Source organism: Crassostrea angulata, chromosome 6, assembly GCF_025612915.1.
Source record: "Crassostrea angulata isolate pt1a10 chromosome 6, ASM2561291v2, whole genome shotgun sequence".
Taxonomy (NCBI): Eukaryota; Metazoa; Mollusca; class Bivalvia; order Ostreida; family Ostreidae; genus Magallana; species Magallana angulata.
In genome coordinates, this window is record NC_069116.1 from 13,472,117 (window position 1) to 13,493,031 (window position 20,915).

The 20,915-nt window shown below is 31.6% G+C and overlaps 1 protein-coding gene across 1 annotated transcript in view; it reads right to left on the reverse strand.

Moving 5' to 3' along the window:
- Positions 1–15,247, reverse strand: part of LOC128186677 (uncharacterized) — a 46,385-nt gene extending 31,138 nt beyond the window's left edge. Inside the window, exons 1-6 of the mRNA XM_052856520.1 lie at positions 14,947–15,247; positions 14,074–14,310; positions 12,336–12,458; positions 7,421–7,475; positions 4,607–4,678; positions 2,560–2,654 (exon numbers count right to left, since the gene is read on the reverse strand). Of these exons, the coding sequence (XP_052712480.1) occupies positions 2,560–2,654; positions 4,607–4,678; positions 7,421–7,475; positions 12,336–12,458; positions 14,074–14,290 (562 nt within the window). The 5' untranslated portion in view covers positions 14,291–14,310; positions 14,947–15,247. The remainder of the gene's footprint in view (positions 1–2,559; positions 2,655–4,606; positions 4,679–7,420; positions 7,476–12,335; positions 12,459–14,073; positions 14,311–14,946) is intronic.
- Between the last annotated feature and the right edge of the window lie 5,668 nt (positions 15,248–20,915).

The window sequence follows — 20,915 nt, forward strand, 5'->3', positions numbered from 1 at the left end:
TGCTACAATAATTCAATTGGCAATTAGTTCATGTTTATTAGTATTAATGCTAGAATCCTATTGTACATCGCATAAAATTAATATTGTAAATATTTATCGGAAACCCTCTCAACTTCTAAAATTTCATTGAAAATACTACGTATTTTTCGTTTAAAACAACAAAGCACAGGATTCTAGCAGCACTTTTCAGGTAGTTTAGGTCATATACCGTCGACATTTACCAAAGTCATCTTTCCTAATATCCGGGGTAGTGTTACACTTTTGCTATTTTTTATACACACTGACAGGGGAAAGGCTGGTCAAGCCATATGAATGTCGCTCCGCTCACCTTATAACACTCGCTGATTAAACAAAATATCCATGCCTGTATTATCCTGATTATATTCTAACTGACACTCATCTAAATCTTAGGTATCTGTATTAAATACGTCTTATTTTGGCATTGTTTACACTGCATTCCGATAATTTGTCTCCCGACATGATCTTCTCTTTTAAACATGCTTGTGACATCATCAATGATAATTATACGTAATAGAGAGAAATCGAGGATATATTCAGTTAGAAGAGTTTCTAGTGATATTTTATGTCTGTAGTTTTTATAATTTAAACCAGAGATAAAGTTAAAATCGACATGTTTCTGAGTAAAATATGACATCATGCTGCTTATTGTGACGTCATATTGATCAGAGGAATTTGATCGCTGTTAGTTGCCTTATCATACCCGCGTAGCGTTCCTACTCTTTAACGCATACTCCTCCCCCCTCCCAAAACGGATAAGGATTTTTATGATTTGCGAATTAATCTTTCTTTTTTTAACAATTTTTTTCTTCTCATGCTATTGTTTTTCGAATGAGCCTGCCCCCCCCCCACCTCCCCAAACTTACGAAGACGATGCTACGAGCCAGTATTGTGAATTCTTTTCTGAAAATCAGAATCTGTGGTAATATATCACAAAATTTATGTAAAACCCGTATAGAAAACATTCAATAGTCCATGATTGAATCAGTTTTTGTTACAAACCTATACAACAAAGTGCTATTCTGAACTAAAAAGAAGTGCTTCACTTTGTTTTGTAAGATGATTTGACATTGTATATAACTTTTTATCTCATACGTGTGGTGTATATTACCCGTGTCATAAACCTTTGCTATATCAAACGGGTGATGCTTTATCAAATACTTTCGGGCCGAACTTTTTTTGACACAGTCCTCGCTTCAACTCTTCAGTGACCTATTTTCGAAGATTTGCTTGTTCTTTCAACATAACAATATCTACTGCAAAAATTGGTTGAAATGGATTTTGTCAAAGACTTAAATTAAAAATATGAGGGAAAACACATAACTGCGTAGCATAGGCGTCGGAGCACGGGCTATTGGGTTAGGGATGGCCCCCCCCCCCCACCCCCACCGCCATTTGCAAAGTTATATATAACTGTAACCAAAAGACCTTTTTTCTTGTTTGTCAAGATTTTTTTTATAAGTTTTGCCCCCTTCAAACTTTCAATTTGCTTTGTATAGTTTATAAAACTGCAGATTACGTTAAATATGAAGGATTGACGACGCGATGATAACAGAGCGTACTGGTTGTGTTTATATACAAGAACTTACCGAAATAATGTTTCATAAGACTAAGCATCCTTTTTTACTATTTTCAATCTCGAATCATTAGGCTAGTGTTTGTGTTATAAAACATCAACAACTGTTCCTCGTTCGAGTCAATTCAAACTAACAAGCATTTGCAACTTTGTGTATGTCAACAAACTTGATTTTTCAAGTCTTCTGATCAGTATTTCCATTTAAACAAATGAAAAAGCTCTAAGAAAAATTATTGAAACCTAAAAAATTATTTCAAAGTTTATTTTAGTGAAACTTTACATTAAAACAATAAAATTTATCTCAGAAACGACGTACTAAATTGTATTCCGCAAGGTCACAATAACTGCATAACACAACGTTGCAGCATCGTTTTAAATCTTTGAAAAAAAATCAATTCGGGTCATATAAGGGACTGTCTCAAATGCTTCATAATATAAATCAAATTGTATGAGATAAATAGAACATCTATAATTGTGTGATTTTATAGTTGCTTTATCCAACTCGTTGAAATGGTTATATACACCATTTCAACTCGTTGGATAAAGCAAATATAAAATCACACAATATAGATATCCTCTTTATATCATTTTCATATTCATTTAATATTTTTAATTTTAAGCTGCGATGGTAAAATGTTAGCTTCTATTAAATCACTATGTCTAATTTTCTTCATATCATAATCACACACATTATCATTTTTTTTTAAATCTAGCAACGCTTCATTACTTTAACTTTGTTTCGGAAATGCTGATAAGAATCTTCTAAGAAGATTAAGAACATTAATTATACATGAACATTTGATTTCATTTTAAAAAAAATTGTTGGAGGTTTTTTTTTAAATATATAAATTCTTTTCATATACTACGATAACAACTATTACTGCATGATATAGCATCTCTTCAAAGGTAACAATTTTAGCTCATTCTAGCTGATAACTGTATGGACAAAGACAAAATAATTTTACCTATTTTGCACACTTGATTATCCATATACCCACGGATGAATAAAATCGCAGCAATAGACAGGAAAACAGCAATGCCAGTAAAAAGAGATAAAATCCTTAAATAAATAAAAAAAACACTACTAAGTCTCAAGTTACTTTTCACAGTTTAGGATTTTCTACCAATAAAGTCATTAGAATGAGAATCAAAACGAGACCACAAGGTTTTTAAGTAGCCTGAGTTCGGGAGAGGTAACATGTCAATATATATATACATTATCAAAATCTTTGCCATGATTTTAAATGAATGATGGAAACTTGCCTCAAGACATCTCGTCCCCAAGACAACTCGCAATCAGTCGAGGGCAACCAGCATCAAGTCAAGACAACTTCTGATTTTTGATAACATGTTTTATATTCATTTAACTTTGGCAAATGTTGTTACTTCTGTGATATTGTGAAAATCACAGCATAAATTATGCATATAGTTTCTTGATTGAGAAATACTACTTAAACGTCTAAAACCTATTTACTTTAAACATTGGAATGTTTCGTTTTATAAAGAAGCACTAAAAGAGATATTGTTTACACTTTAGTTTGGTATTCATAGTACTTTTAAGATAATCATGTTATTAAAAATGGTTTACTTGTACATTCGTGTACAACTTCAAGATTTTTTTTGTCCTTTAATTTTATCATCTTGACCGATAAACATTTTGTTTCTTATCTTCATTGCTTTTAGTGATTTAAGATCTTAATTTGATTTTGTATTTCAATTATCATCATTATTACATGAAAAGCAAAACGCTATCATTTGATCGTTGAAGGCAAAACTATATTGGTTATACAACATTACAAGTGTAAGGTTTTTTAAATTTTAAATAGTAATTTCCTCTATATGCTCTATCAGTTAAAAAAATGTATCAGGAACAATATTTTATAAATAATAGAAAACAGATTGATCAATCATTATACATACACTGCATTTGCCGATTACAATGTGAATTTAATTCTTAAAAAATAATAAATGAATTAAAGTTGTGATCGAAAGCTTTGTTAATGAAAAGAGTTTAAAGAAAAACATAAAAAAAACAAAAACTGAATGTAACAAATCATAGAAAAATATCTAAAATAAAATATTGGGATGAGATTTCTGCATTGGGGGTTAGTGGTCCTTAATTGAGGGCAGGTTGTCTTCGGTTGTATGAGTAGCGGTTAGTCTTGAGGGCAAATTGTCCTGACTCTATTTAATTTGAGCAGTTTAAAGTTGAATAAAATGACTTAATCACTTTGAAAGAGTTACTATTCTTACAAATCTTGCTTTAAATTTGATTTAATTTTTTATCAAATATTTTCCATAATAATAAATGTTATAGTAAATAAAAATAATTTCAATCAGCGAGACAATGTCGAAATCTTAACCAAAAAATGTGTTTATATCTAAATTGAAAAAGACTAAATACTCAATGTAAATTTAACTCATAATAAAAATCATCACTTACAATCCTATACATAAGAATTGTTTTCTATAAATTTTGTAAACAATGTTTAAAGCAATATGAGCTGCAATTTTCATGCCGAATTTTTTTTTCGAAAATCTTATTTTCTACTATAATGACGAAAAATATCATTTTATTTTAATCTCAGTTAGCCTTAGTTTTGTTGGAAACGCTGTTAAGAAGCCTTATTGGAAGCGAAATTGAATTATTTTCGTCCTGTACAAAAATTAAATTGCTATATACTCCTTAGAAGAGAAATCTTTCTTCTGACAAAAAATCATGATTTTTTCAAATCTTATTTATCATAAAAATTAAGTTAGATGTAGACTTTGCATACTAACAGGTTTTTCTAGTAAAATAAAATTTTTAAAAATACAGCTGATATGGCTTTAAGTACTGCTAAAACCATGAATTTCTTATGCTGTCGTGTACATGAATAATTACAAACTGGACCATCCCGTCATGAAACTAATTTTGGGTAAATACATATACAATGACCGCTAAATCTGTATAATAAACTAAATTATTAGTTCATTGGTAAATTGTTTTTACGCATAAGCAAAGAAATTTACCAGGCTTTTGAAGTTGATGATTTTTCAATATCTCCATTTGATGTCAAATTGTTTGATGTAACTAGAGCTGGACTGAAATAAAAATAAAAAATATTCAATATCCATTTCCAACACAGACAAATTTGCACTTAAATAATTTCTGAATCTTTAAAAGTATACCTCATATGTCATAATTAATTTTACAAACAATAACCTCAAAGATATTTTGAATAGATGTGAAATAGCATATAGTCAATGCACTAATCTCTATTTATACATCTGTTTATGCTTTCATTAAAACATCTGACAACTTACAAATTATTCAAGGTACCTTAAATTTAATCTAATTCTATTAAGATAGATTTCAGAAGAACAATGTTCTAAAAACTGAACATTTGCCAAAACTTCATTATATATTGAATTCCTTGACGTTTGTGATACAATAAGGTTAATTTCTGAAAGACGTCATATATTTAACGTTTTTATGCTTTGATTATACGTATTTGTATCTTTGAATATTACTATTTAACTATATAATTCATAAAATTGGCCCTAATTGGCACGTGGCACTTAGTAGATATCAGTATTATTTTTATGTTATTGAGTAGTATCTGAGTTAAATATATTTCATTGTTTTTTGACAAAATTATCATCATGTCTTGTAACCAGTGTATTATATAATTAAGGGAAATGAAAGATTTATGAATGCAACGACTTCCTTTAGAACATATTGCTTAAAGTTCATGGGCGTTAGACGTGTATTCCAAAGCTCACTTATTCGACCACCACTGTTGCCTTGATACTAGGGGTTTTCTGTTTTATCTACATTGTCCTAATCCACCCTGCTGCAAATGTGTACGAGCTTTCTTTCGATGTTTAGATAGTACTTAACAGGTAAGCTGAATTTTCCTTTATTTTTTAAAAATATTTTGCTATTTGGAATGAAATCCATAAATGTGTAAAATTTGGGGGGAAAATCCAACTTGGCAATTTTTGCCAACATCAGACTGGTTCAAACCTACCATTTGAATCTCCTTTCAGTGGAGTATAAAATGAAATAGTTATAGTTAGAATTTGCAACGTGAATTAGTTACTTTAAAGATATTACAAATGTTTGTACTGCTATCAGCTCAGAAGACCTTTTTGTTGTTTACAGACACTGAAATAAATTCTAACAGGTAACTTAAGGTAATTTCTGATGTAAGATAATGTAAAAAAGCACTTGTATATGATGTTTTTAATAAAACTTTGCAACACTTCATAGTCTTGAAAAAAATTGTATACTGTAGTTCAAATTTGATTAAAATTTAGCAGTATGATTGTCAAGGCCCGAAAATAAATATATTAAAATAATGAACATTTGACCGTGGGTTTTAGATGAATTGAGGTTTATGTACTGTAAATCAACTTTATTCGAGACGACTTTATTTCGCGATTTACTTCTGATAAACTGATTTGCGACGACAAAAAATTGTCACCAAGCCTTATCCAAACCCGTCTTGTTATAAAAAGCGTATGACAAAAACTGGTTTCGGCGAAGAAAACCTCTCGTAAATTTCTTGCAAGTGAAAAAAAAGTTGGTTTACTGTATATTTTACGGGTTTGAAAATTGATAAATATCCTAAATGACGTCATCATACTTTAACTTTTACCTTTTAATATGACCTTAAAATTTTAAAGGAATAAAGTCTGAACAATTGTGATAGATAAAATCGAAAATTTAAGGGTTTTACTATGAATGGAACATGAGTTACACAATTTTAAAAGACACAACGCTCAATTGCATTTAAACAAACGAACACCACCCAAGGGTAGGTTTCGAAATTGTCAAAACACACTCAAAATACACCTCAACGTTTGTGTCTTGAGATTTATAGGTATGATTTATATTATTTCCATAAGATGATAGATTTAAAATAATTTCTTTCACATAATATTAAGCTATTATTTTACGTGTTTATGGAATATTTCAACTATTTAATTTCACAGGTGTTTCGTACTACCTTAATATGTGATGGAATTACATTGTAAGTATTCACGGAGAGTACTAGGCTTTGATGACTCTTACCACCTTAGCATCATTGGAGCAAGAGTAAAAAGTAAAACACCAGCCCAATACGCCTTGTGAGTCAAAAAGTATTCAACTGATTAACGGTTACCTTAATGGTGATCCAGCAAAACAGGTTTGGTAGGAAACAGTGACTTTTTCAGCAAAAGCAGGAGGTATGAAAAAGTATTAAAGCAATGGTCTTCCACATAAAGCTGTAGGGTTAGCATGTACGCATTTAAATTATTGGGACATACTTTGACTCTTTTAAGTCTTTGCATCTTTGTACGTAATCATAGACTACATTGTAACTGAAACTTTGTTTAAGCTCTGCGTCAAAACATATAAACATCATGTCATAGCCAAGCTTTTAAGTTCAAGATGCATGATTTGTTACAGCTGTAAATTTGTTTTATCTTTTTGTTATATTTAAGTTTTGTTTTAGATATTAGTTGAGCACAATTGTTTATGATATTTTAATATAAACAGTGCCAAATTCTATAAGGATGTTTTAAAACTTAATGCAAAAACTGTGTCAAAATCAACCGATAAGCAAGAAAGGTTTGCCATCAACAGAAAGCCATGAATTTCACAAATTACGGAATCATCCTTTCTTTTAATGATTATACACTATTTTAATCAAAAATTACACAATTAATTTGCTTGTTCTACCTAGTGAAAATGCTGTAAAGCTTATGCACTTCAACTGATAAACTGGGAGGGCAGTTAGCTGGATAATGTGAATTTAACAATTTATTACAGTTCACATTCAGTAAAAGATCATTTACCTTGTAGAAGTATATAAAGATGTACTACTGTCTCTTTTCGCATAACATGCAGTAACTGAAAGAGAAAATGAACAAAAATAATTCATTCAATTTCGAATCAAATCAACAGTTAAGCCTGTATCCTAAATAATTCTAATCTCTGTCAATCATTTAATGGCATGCAAAGAACTTTAAATGATATTAGTCAAATTTGGCCCCCAAAATTCGCTATTTTTAAAATGATTCAGGTACATTAACTTGTTGTGTTATTTTATAAAATAGCTGACATGAAATATGTTTTTCACCCATTTATTTGATTTATATGCACTCACTGGCAGTATATGACGTCAGAAAGGACGCTATTTTTATAATTCAATCAAAATTAACCAAAAATTGACATTTTTCTTATCTTTTTTCAAATGGGAAATATAGAGCGACTCTTTGAACAAGAACGAATTTTTTGTCACTTATAAGTATTGGAAAGATACATCTTTGGTGAAAATATTTTGTTTGTTCAAGTAGTCGCTCAATGTTTTTTTAAAGAAAAACTGCCTCAAAACAAGCCGTTCTAAGCTAAAAATGAGAAAATGGCGGGAAAAGGTAAACTTTATGATGTCATATATTTAAATTGTGGGCACTAAAATCAAAATGAAAATTATGAAAAAACTTCAAAAGTATATTTGTACAAATAAAACAAAGAATTACAGTAAAATGACAATGTTCATTTTAGGGGGCCATTTTAGGCTCAACCATATATAGTCCTTTGTATTATGACTGGTAAACCAATACCCCAGATGCATCATCTTTTCTTTGGTTGTCAGGTATCTTTTTTGAAATATTGATTTTAAGAATTTTAAATAATATATGTATTTGCTCATGTAATGTTATTCCTACAAGTTAAGTTCAGATTAAAGTTTTACACAGGTATTATTTCTGCACATTTAGATCAGTTATTAGAATTAAACAGGTATCATTCCTTAAGAGTCACTAAGATATAGTTTAAGTTATATTGAGATACATAATCTGCTAATCAATGCAAGAATGGTATCATAATTTAGGCAAATACCGGTAATTTCAAGAAAAATGGATAAACTCAATCTAAAATCATTGTGTTTCGATGTTAGACTTAAAGCTCACCAACTTTGTTGCAATGAGTTTCATGAAATGTATCGAATCAATCAGTATTACTTTGAAATTCATAATTGCCATTTTTTAAATAACATCAATTTTTAACTGTCCTTTTGGGACATATATATATATAATATATATATATATATATATATATATATATATATATATATATATATATATATCATTTTTTTTTGAGGAAGCTATCTTGAGGCCTTTATTGCGGCGGCATTTCAATATTTTTGCCCTCTTCAAAAATCATTTTGAAAAATTTCAATCCCTCAGCAAATGTTTCTCTTGAATCTTAATAATTTATTTAATCTTATTTGTGTTTAATGTATACGTTATATGCAGAATATTTGTTATAGCGGGTAAAGCAACATCCTCGTTTATCCACCATGTGTCGAACTTATCCCGTCATCAAAATATCTTCCATACAATTTTTTTCATTGTTCTTAATAAAATAAATGACATTAACAATTTCTCATGATAATTTATGTATTTATCATTAAAACTATTTATAAACCATATTTTCATGCATTGTTTTCTGAACGCATTTTTTTACGATTTTCACGATATAAGTTGACATTGCAAATAAACAACAAACTGCCTGCACAAAAGTAACTACTTACACTTTTCGTATTTCAATACATGAGCGATGATGTCGGTAAGCCATAATTAATTAAAACTAATAAGTGATTATTGTGGTCAGGTCAGGGGTAGTTTGTATCAATATATATTCTTGCATTGAAATTTTCAACCCAGAAGCTACAAAAAGAATTTAAGCCACGCATATGCATATATAATCAATTTCAGTTAAAATTTTCATCTGTTCCCGTTCTTCAAACGCACGATGCTGTTGCATTTTAATTTCATTCAGTTTTAAAGTGTTTAGTCTAAGAAAGCAAAGTAAGAAAAAGTCGGACGCAGAAAATACAAAAAAACTAACCTGGTTTAATGTATTAAACAGTGTATTATATTAATATGTAAAGTGTAAATTCCAACGCTTGTGCCCGATTTCATCTCATAAGAGTAATAAAAACATGCATCTTAACTAATGCAAGTATCAAATTAGTAAATAAACTATATTTTTATGGTATCAAATACAAACTTTTTTGACATTAAAGAAATAAATCTTGTTGGAATAAAAGAAACGAAAATCAAATAATCTTCACATATTCTTGCGTTAAACATTTAAACCCATTTGCTTTGGGGGTTTTCACTTTGTTTTGTTTTATTTTGTTTTTGGCTTTTTTTTCTTTGGTGTTCTTTTTTGGGGGGAATTTTTTGGGGGCTATTCATTGCTATGAACTTTGACAAAACTTAAAATCAACATTACTCGATGTTTCAACAAGTTACAGCTTTTCGATCTAACGGTTTTTGGGATTTAATTTTTAATCAACTCTCCTATGCAGTCACTCGGACAAACCGAAAGTGAAACAGTGTTTGGACCTCAGCACAAATCATTGCTCCTGACAAGACTTAGTTCTTGAAAATAATCGATGAATTCGATGTAATGTATGCTAAAGCATTCTTTTTCAAGGAAACTTATTTACAAATACCTTAAAAATAGTCAGATTTTAAATGGTACGAACAATTTAAATATTTTTTGTAGTCGTATGTATTCCTACGCCAGAGTTCAATATAGTCTCGTTCGACTCGACGCTCGGCAGTCTCCGTAAACCCTTGTCGGAGATTTACGGTGTCAGCCGTGCGTTTGGTTGAACGAGACTAGAGTTCAATATTGCTTGGATCCATACAATTTTCGAGAAATATTTCTACCACTGATACATAGTTTGATTGAATTAATGTTATCTTTAAATATTATTTAGCATGATTCATATGGAGGTTTCTCGACATTCTAGTCGAAAAAGTTCAAAAATTCATATTATAAAAATATGCGTAATTCAAATTACAAACTACGTATACATGTTCTTGTCATGCAAAATATAACATATCATTGATTTTAAAATAAATAAACATCGACAAAATCAACTCCCGTCAGTTCTTCAGTACTTTGATTAATTAGAAGATTTTATTCAATTCCAATGCCAAACAAGTTTCAAGTATTTTAAATTAATATCCTCTTGAAAAGGGATCTGAGACTTTGTTTTGAATAGCTTGAACCCATTTACCTAAGAGCGTTTTTGCCAAGTTTGGTCGACAGTGACCCAGTAGTTCTGCAGAAGTAATAAAAATGTGACAAGTTTACAACAACAACGAAGAGATACAACGGACAAATTTTGATCAAGAAAGGTCAACTAGAGTCTCTTGCTTAGGAGAGCTATAATATTAATTTACCCGTATCGATATATCAATATTCAAAATCAAAAGACACATCTTGCTAAACTCTCCAAGAATATTTTTAAAGATTTTCTCTATATATTCCTATGTAGAAATTCATCCACCATTGTGGCCCCGCACTTCCCCCGGGGACCATGATTTAAAAAACTAGAATCTACACAATCTGAGGATGCTTCCACTTCAATTTGAGTTTTTCTGGCCTAATAGTTTTTTTTTTTTTTAAAAATGATCTTTAAAGATTTTCTCTATACATCCCTATGTTAAAATTCATCTCCCATTGATGCCCGTCCTACCCCCCCCCCCCTCCCCCCCAAAGACAATGATTTTAACAAACTTGAATCTTCACTACCTGAGGATGCTTCCATTCAAATTTGAGCTTTTCCAGTCAAATACTTTTTGAGAAGAAGATTTTGAAAAATTTTCTCTAAACATTCCCATGTAAAATTTGATCCCCCCATTGTGGCCCCACCCTACCCCCGGGGACCATGATTTCATCAAATCTGGATTTACACTACCTGAGGATGCTTCCATTGAAGTTACAGCTTTCCTGGTCTGATAGTTTTTAAGAAAAAGATTTTTTTTAAATTTCTTTTTATGTTCCTGTGTAAGACTTACATGTAACACTACCCCCCCCCCCCTGCACCACCCCTGGGGAATATTATTTAGACAAACTGGTATCTACAATGTCTAAGGATTCTTCCACACAAGTTTGAGCTTCTCTGGCCTAATTGTTTCCGAGAAGAAGATTTTAAATAAAAGTTCTCTATATATTCCTATGTAAAACTTGATCCCTCATTGTGACCCCATCCCCGGGGACCATGATTTGAACAGACATGAATCTAAACTATCTGAGGATGCTTCCACTTCAATTTTAGCTTTTCGGTTCAAATACTTTTTGAGAAGAGGATTGTTAAAACTTTTCTCTATATATTCCATTATGGCACAACCATACCCCCGGGGACCATGATTTGAATAAACTTGAATCTACATTACCTGAGGATGCCTCCACACAAGTTTAAGCTTTTCTGGCCAAAAAGTTTTTGAGAAGAAGATTTTTATAGATTGTCTCTATACATTTTAATGTAAAAATCCATCCCCCATTGTGGCCCCACCCTACCATGGGGACTATGATTTGAACAAACTTCAATCAACACTACCTGAGGATACTTCCATACAAGTTACTGATTTTCTGGCCTAATAGTTTTTGAAAAGAAGATTTTTGAAAAAAGCCAATAATTCTGAATTATCTCTCCTTTAAAGAGGGTGTGGCCCTTTATTTAAACAAACTTGAATCCCCTTCACCAAGTGATGCTTTGTGCCAAGTTTGGTTGAAATCTCTCCAGTGGTTCTGGAGTAGATGAAAATGTGAATAGTTTACAACAACGACAACGCCAACGACGACAGTTAACGAACAAATTTTAATCAGAAAAGCTCACTTGAGCTTTCAGCTCAGATGAGTAATAAACGTTTCAAATATGGACGAGAGGAACAGCATTTTACTTACATTGTATATTTGAGTTGGACTCGAACTGACTAATGCGTTCCGAACAAGTCAGATTGATTCCTGGTTCGCACTGCCTTTCATCAATATTGCCACTTCCATATGTGTTGAAAAATGCACATTTCCCTTAAGTGAAAAAATAATTATGATTGTACATTACCTTATTGGACAGACATGCATTAAATTCTATTTTTTCATTGTTTTCAAATACTGAAGTATTTTATCCGGTACAACATAAACTATTATTTATTGATAGTCATCTATTCGTGAACATATAACAGCAAAACATTTGGTAGTTACATCAAAACATTAAAATGGAATTTGCATTGGTGATAACCTCTTTCCCTTTAGTATGGAACATGGACTGTGTTGATGTTTCATATACACCGTGGTAATCAAAAGATTTTTTTGAGAGAGAGAGAGAGAGAGAGAGAGAGAGAGAACTTCGGCCTTCTTCTGAACATGAATGCGATTATCAGAATAAATATTACAATAGGGCTGATGAAGCCTTTTAGTATATGTTTCGTCAGATGATTCCTGGTTCAAATTGCGCTTGAGACAAAGCCTTGTTAGAGATTCTTAGGCCAGCAGCTTTAGTTAGGCAAGTTGCCCGTGGAAAGAGGTCCTAGACTAATAAGGTCGGTAGCCTTAATCAGTAGAATTTTAAAAGGGTAGTGATTTTGATAAAGGTAACGTTGAATCCCTGTTGAATTGACGTTTAATTCAAATGTAAAACTTGAAGTAAACATTTTGTATTAGATATTTTCATAAATCAAGTGCACTGCAGGATCTTTGGTGTAACTGGATATGTGTCAACAGATGAACTTTATAACCGCTCGGCTGGGCACATGTTAAACATGTTACCGTTTCATTTATGCACAATTCACTTTTAGTTCAATTTTGAAAAACATTAAACTCAAAGTTTTAAATTTTCATGGATATAGTAGAAGGTCGCATGGAAGTGAATATGCATATGAATTGTTATATAACCTTTAAAATGTAGACTTTCAACATTTTATAGAACTTGAAGTTATTCAATGACCAATCCTAACCTTAAAAATTAACATAAAATTGACTGAGGTATTTTTATGCAATAATCATGATTTTTTCCCAAATGGGGGTGGGAATAGAAGTCTTATTTTACTGAATTTCCGAGGATCTTTGGTGTAACTGGATATGTGTCAACAGATGAACATTATAACCGCTCGGCTGGGCACATGTTAAACATGTTACCGTTTCATTTATGCACAATTCACTTTTAGTTTAATTTTAAAAAAAACATCAAACTCAAAGTTTTAAATTTACATGGATATAGTAGAAGGTCGCATGGAAGTGAATATGCATATGAATTGTTATATAACCTTTAAAATGTAGACTTTCAACATTTTATAGAACTTGAAGTTATTCAATGACCAATCATAACCTTAAAAATTAACATAAAATTGACTGAGGTGTTTTTATGCAATAATCATGATTTTTTCCCAAATGGGGGTGGGAATGGAAGTCTTATTTTACTGAATTTCCGTGGCATAATATCGGTAATTTGACAAGTTTGAGAAATTTGAATTTTTCGGGGGGGGGGGGGGGAAGGGGGGATCCATTGTAATACTGCAATGTAAAAATATCATATTGTTGAAAAACATTACGTTGTGTTTTTATTGACAAATGGCAATGAATAGGGTTCACTGTGCTAAAAGGAAAACAAGAGCTACACAATGATTAGAAACGTGGTTGCCCGTACCTCGAGGTATCCACTTCCACTCCCTACAGACCTCAAACTCTTGGGTATAACTCTCATCAAGGAGACAGTGATAATCATGGTGACTACAGATCAGTCGGTACTGTTTGTTTGATTGTTTAGCCAACTCCAGACAAGTTGTGTTTACAACAGGCCTTGACTGTGCCTGGACATTTTGAATGACAACACATAATATGAACACTTTCATCCAAATATCCATTCGTCAATCGTGTAAATTTTCTGCAAAATATACGTAAAAATGATATAAATAAAATGTACACATTCACAACACGACAAGCTGTATATTGCAAGTAACTGTATTTGTTTGACCACTGTTGGTTTGGGAAATCGTTGGGTTTTTTTAATATAAGCAAAAAGAAAGACTTACAAGACAATTGTTTCATAATTCAACAAAGTAAGTTCGTAAATTACACGTAGTTTCCGTCATCAACTATCAACATAAGCAATTTCTACTTTCGTTTCAGAAAGTGGAAATGCCATTTGTTTCACTGTACTTTCATTTTGAAAGAGGTATGGTCACGAATCTTTTAAATTAATTTGAACAGGTAAGGTATAATAATTAAAAATAATAATTATAACTTTCAGGTAGAAAATTCTAAGGCAAATGAAGCGTTTACAAGTGTATACAACTGATGGGTGTAAAATTAAAAAATAAAATTACAAATGCTTCGTTTACTTAAAACAAAGTTGTGACATCCGTACTCTGTTTATAATTTATTTCAGCTGGCAATTAAATAGAGGGAAGAAACCCTGACCATGCCATATTGAATCACGAAGAAAATTATGAATACCTTTAAAATAGTTAAACCATTTAATCTTTCTTTCATATTAAGACGGAATACGTGTACCACCTACCCATACTTCATTCTTCTTGCATCATTTTACCAAGCTGTTGTCCTAAGTCAACACTTATACAGCTTCCTTTGAGAAAGAAAAACAAGACACAGTCCTTAATGGCCACCTGATTATTATAGCCCTACCTTAGTATACCTGTTTGACATACCTACTTAGAGGCCCGACAGAAATATCCCCTTACCTCCCCCGGGTATTTAGAATGAAGCAATCAACAATTATAAACCACAATTTAAAAACTAATCGAACTGAATGCATGGTACCAAGTGACTCCAACAGAGACGCTCGAGTCCTCTAGCTGATATTCAATATCCGCCAGTGTGAACAATTTCTATCAACATCGGACTTTACATATATCGTTTGGCGTGTTTCTAAGTTTAAAGTGTACTGTCAAGACAATTATGTTTCACTTCATTTATACATCATATCATTTGTATTAAGAAATGTGTACCATGATTGCTGAAATCAGTTAAAGTGAAAATGATTTCTAACCTTCTAAATACATCAATTCATCGTCAAAGAATAGCTTATTAATATTAAAACTCTATTTTATTTTTTATAATTTTTTTTTTTATTTTCATTTTCACAATCATATATGATTTCATAAAAGAAGGTAATATATATAAGAATTTTGTGGCATTCTCACTTTCACACTTTCTCTCACTAACATACTACATTCATAAAGGATAGATATATACACATGCATATACACACACATATATAAATAGAACAGTTGTTTACCATGTTTAAAATTATATCTCAAATATGTTTTTCCAATTTACCCAGAGTTAATTAAATTTTGTGATTTAAATGATAAATGATGTAACATTCCAACAATGTCAGGTTCTTTGTCTTGTTTTGAACAATTAAAAATGTATTGCTTGGAGTACAGAATTATAAAATTAACTACTTTGTTGTAACCACTGAATGGAGGTTCACCAAATAGTACATTTTTAACATTAAAGCCAACTCTATTTGAAGTTTTTCTATAAATATACATACTAAGATTATTCCATATAGGAAGTATTTCTGAACATGTCATAAATAAGTGCTGAATTGTTTGCACATTTTCCTTACAAAAAGCACATACATCATATGAAATAACATTAATCTTTTTCAAATAATAGTTTGTTGGAAGAATTCTGTGAAGAATTCTGTATTGTAGCCATTGTTATGAAGTATCAGTAGTTGTCTTAAAACAAACTTTAAAAACATTTTTCACAAAATCATTTATATTTAAGTGAAGTGATAGTTCAGTGTTAAAACTCTATTGTCACTGTTGCATATATTATGTACAATTAGTTTAAGTTTCAATTAAGGAGCATAAATACCTCTTATAATCACTTACATCTCCAATGCACACCTTTTTTAAGGTGCAGATGGATTTCTTTCATCATTGACAAATTAAACAAGATTACAAAAATTAAAACAAAATACCTACAAACAACATAAAAGTGAATATTTGGTTTGACATCATTTAGTTTTACTTTCAATGTACAATTTCAATATTGTTCATTAAACAAGAGTCCAATAGGCCTTAAAGCTGACATGAATTCATAAAAGCATTTGGTCGCCATATTAGTTTCGATCGCTCCTCTACTGCCACTGGGGTATATACATGTATACCGGATGAGAAAGTTACGGTCGGTTGCTTTCCGATCTAGGCATTTACGTTGCAAGGACTTCTAAATGCATGAAAAAAACATTATAGTAAAATGTCATAATAAAGAATAAAGAAAACAACAATCAATGAAATACAAAATGTATTTATTCTTAGAAAGGATGTCCAAGGTATCCTTATTATTTTGCACAGACAGTGCTGCCTTACTTCGCAGGCACATCGAACACGCGTGTCGTTCATACAGAGTGCATAACGTCTGCATCTTCTAGAAAACCCCGGCGACACTACATCCAACACAGTAGCTAAATGATAGTAAATCCAAGAAAGTAACAACATTTAAATCCGTTCCTACATGTACAAAACTCCCCGTTTATAAAATCAATGTGATAATTGACATTCCTTAATCTGCCAGAGTCTGTGGTTTGCGCATGTGCGATGTCATAACATTCATACACAGGAAAACAGTCTACAATTATCGAGGAATTTTTGAAGTATCTGCGCCTTGATTACAGTCTCTCTTGTTTCGTCGTTTATTAGATGTATCAAGCCAGTGAAGTGTTGTCATATTTTTTTGTTGTTCAAAACCCGTTTTAACAAGTCTTTTCGTCCAAGGTAACGTGTTCTGGTGTATCCTCGAGTATGAAATTCCTGAATGCGGTGAAGCACAACAAGGGCTCTCGGTCTTATATAGGGGTGTGTAGCGATGAGCAGAACAATAGAAATAGACAACTAATATGGCGTCATCAATGCATTTAATCGAGTTTCATTACGGAGTTAAAGATTATAATTTTCTAATGTCATCCAGTTCCCTACCTGAAAACTTTCGAAGAGGTTTCTTTACCCTATAGTTTACCAAAAGACAGAGCTCGTAACAGAGTGTATGGCATATTGTAGAAAAGGTGCACACTCTCCTTTCAAATTGTTAATCCCAGGTATGTCAACTTATAAGTTAGGTTTTATGCTTAAATGTTCTCATAGATAAACTAAAACAAGGTGGCAAGTATACTACTTAATATTTTACTATTAACAAGTCTACTTGTTTATTTGAAAAAAAAAATGAAAAAACTGCTTTTGTTTCGAATGATAAATATACCTGCGTAACTATATTTTGATCATACTACTTGTTAATTACATTATATTTAATGATTATTTACTAAATATGAAGATAACTCCATTATGAAGAAACAAGAGAAGATAACTCCATTAACTATAAATATCCTCCTCCCTGAACTCTTTTTAAATGCATTTACAAAATCTTAGCGCTTACTTTGATGGACAGCTTCATTATTATTCTTTTCTTAACATAAGAATTAACTCATTTCTTTCATTGAAATTCCTGAGCAGAATAAAATAATGAGACAAATACATCTCCCTTCCCAGATACATGTATAACCCTTGCCTTACATGCAGGTGACATGGAATATTATTAGAAAATTTTTTCCAAATATGCAGTTAGTTTTTAGTCTGTGTCCTGTGTCCGTAGAGAAGATGTTTAAACATTATAGGCATTAACACTATTTGGCCATATCCCACCCCATCATTACGACCTGAACCCCTGACCAAAGGGCCATGAATTTCACAATTTCGGTAGAGGAGTTTTTGGACATCATAACCATACATTCAGTTTTTCCCCACATGTGTGGGAGTAAAAAAGAAAATGTTCTTAAGATGTATTACATTTTTACTATATGGCTAAATTGGTCCCGCCCTAAGGCCTAAAGCCCTGTCCCAGAGGTAATGAATTTCACAGTTTAGGTAGAGGAGTCCGTTGACATCACACCCATGCACTCAGTTTTATTCAAATATATATGGGAGAAGAAAAGAAGATTTTCTAAGATTTAATACACGACGACGGACAAAGACTAATTGCATTAGGTCACTTTAGTTGACTCAGGTGACCTAAAAAATATGAAAAAGAGTTGCACGCTATTAAGTGTTTACATGCAATACATGCTGGTAATTGTTTCCCCCAAAAGTACATATGCGTATTGTACGGTATGTTCGTTCTTCATCTAAAGTACACTTCATCAAAATCTTTGTTCGGTTTGAGTATAATTGATTTTAATATTTATTCTCATTACTTTAATAATTATTGCACAATTTTATGAGTCATTGGATACATGTATGTTGTACACATATGATATTGTATAGTACAATGCACACCACTTACATCTTTTCTTATGCATACATCTTTTTTATTCGCATACGTTGTCATTCATAACATTATTCAATACAGAAGACGCGTATCTTCAATTGACAAGCAAGAGATTTGTGAAAATGAATACAGCATCAAGATCTAGCCTATTGAATTCTATTAAAAAGTGTAACTGTCTAAAGTAGCTTATTTTAAATCACAGGAACATGTAGAAATTTCACAAACAATTAAAGGAACACTGCATTTTTACACATACCAATGAAATTGTCCTTGACTGGAGTACCGACGCATGCATTCGATACTTTTCTTTATCATCAAAAATCATTTAACCGGTTAATGCATAGAATGACAGAATATATTCTGCTCTTCATACACATATACATTGGAACTATTCAGTTAATACATCTTTCAGTTTGTTTTCCACTAAATCTGTTAAATTCATTATCGTTGTGTTCAATGATTCTCCAATCTTGTATGATCGCAACACTATTTTCTGTTGCTCCTCAACTGCTATTTGGGTTTAAATGCCGGTTGAGAAAGTTACGGTAGGTTACTTTTCAATCAATGCTTTCAGGTTTTATATGTATGAACTGCACTATGGACTAATATGTTAAAAAAGAGAAACAAAACAAACAACAATAAAAAATTCTTTGAAAGAGCAGCAGTAGTATCCGCATTATATTGCACCTACAGCGTTGTCTTATTTCGCGTGCACATCAACCATATGTTTCGTTCATACGGAGTGCATAACGTATGCATCATATTGTAGACCCCAGCCGAAGTACATCCAGCATAGGATATATTATTTATAAGCACTAGTCAACTCAAGAAAGTAACAACGTCTTGTTGTTTTAACCAGTTTCTAAAAAAATCCCTTTTCTGACATCCATGTTGTCACTGCACGTTCTTCTACAGTGTGTGTTTTGCGCAAGTGCGATGCTTTAACTGCACGACACATGGAATCGTTCTATAATGATCAAGGATTTTATTATATTTGTGCCTGGATTATTAGTCTGGTTTGTTTCGTCTTTTATTGGATATTCAATGCCTGTGCAGTATTTATTTCGTCCAATGTAACGTGTTAGGTTGAATGAAATACCTGCGATGTAGCACGAATAGTGCTCTCGGCCTTATATAGAGATTGTGTAGGAATAAAAGTACATAATAAGGTAACAATAGAAATCGAAACTAATATGGCGGTAGTCGGAGATAAAAGGGAAATGTCACTTTTAATGCTGACTGCTGTCATAAATTTTTATTTCTGACTCTCTGTATCCAGCTGTGTGGCTGCATTTGCTTTATTCAAACCTTAATGACTGAAATATTTTTTTTTATAGATTTATTCATTATATCAGTTTAACATCAAATAAAACAAAGATAACATCAACAAAATATAGAATATACATATGCTCTAAATTGATTTTACAAAATTTTGGAAAATTCTATAGTCTACGAATGAATTGTGACTTTTTAAAACAGAAGCATAGAATACAGTAGATACCTTTACATGGTTCAAAATATTGTAATTTGTTTCTTCTAAGGAATGTACCCGACAATACATCTCATATATATAAATTTTGTATGCTATAAATAAAATGAGGGTATTCAGTGTTACAATTTTTCTATTTTGCTCATGAAAAAAAACCTAAAAGTACATGTTTCCACTTAATATCAATTTTAGTGTAAGCATTTAAAGCATTCCATATTTATACCCCGCTCCGAAGGAGAGGGGGTATACTGTTTTACCCTTGTGTGTCTGTCTGTCCGTCTGTCCGTCCGTAACAAAAATTTCTGTCGCATTTATCTCGGCAACTATTTATCGCAGATGCTTGAAATTTTTACACAGTGTTTGTTAAGGCATGCCATATCGTGGGATATATATTTGTACTAATCGGACGTCAACTTCCTGGTAAATGACGACATTGCTTAATTTTTAACCAAAATTTTCAAACAAATTTTCGTCAAAGATTTTTCAGCAACTATTTATTGCAGATGCTTGAAATTTTTACACAGTGTTTGTTAAGGCATGCCATATCGTGGGATATATTTTTGTACCAATCGGACGTCAACTTCCTGTTAAATGAGTACTTTGTTTATTTTAGCCAAAATTTTCAAACAAATTTTCCTCAAAGATTTCTCAGCAGCTATTTATCGCAGATGCTTGAAATTTTAACACACTATTTGTTTAGGCATACC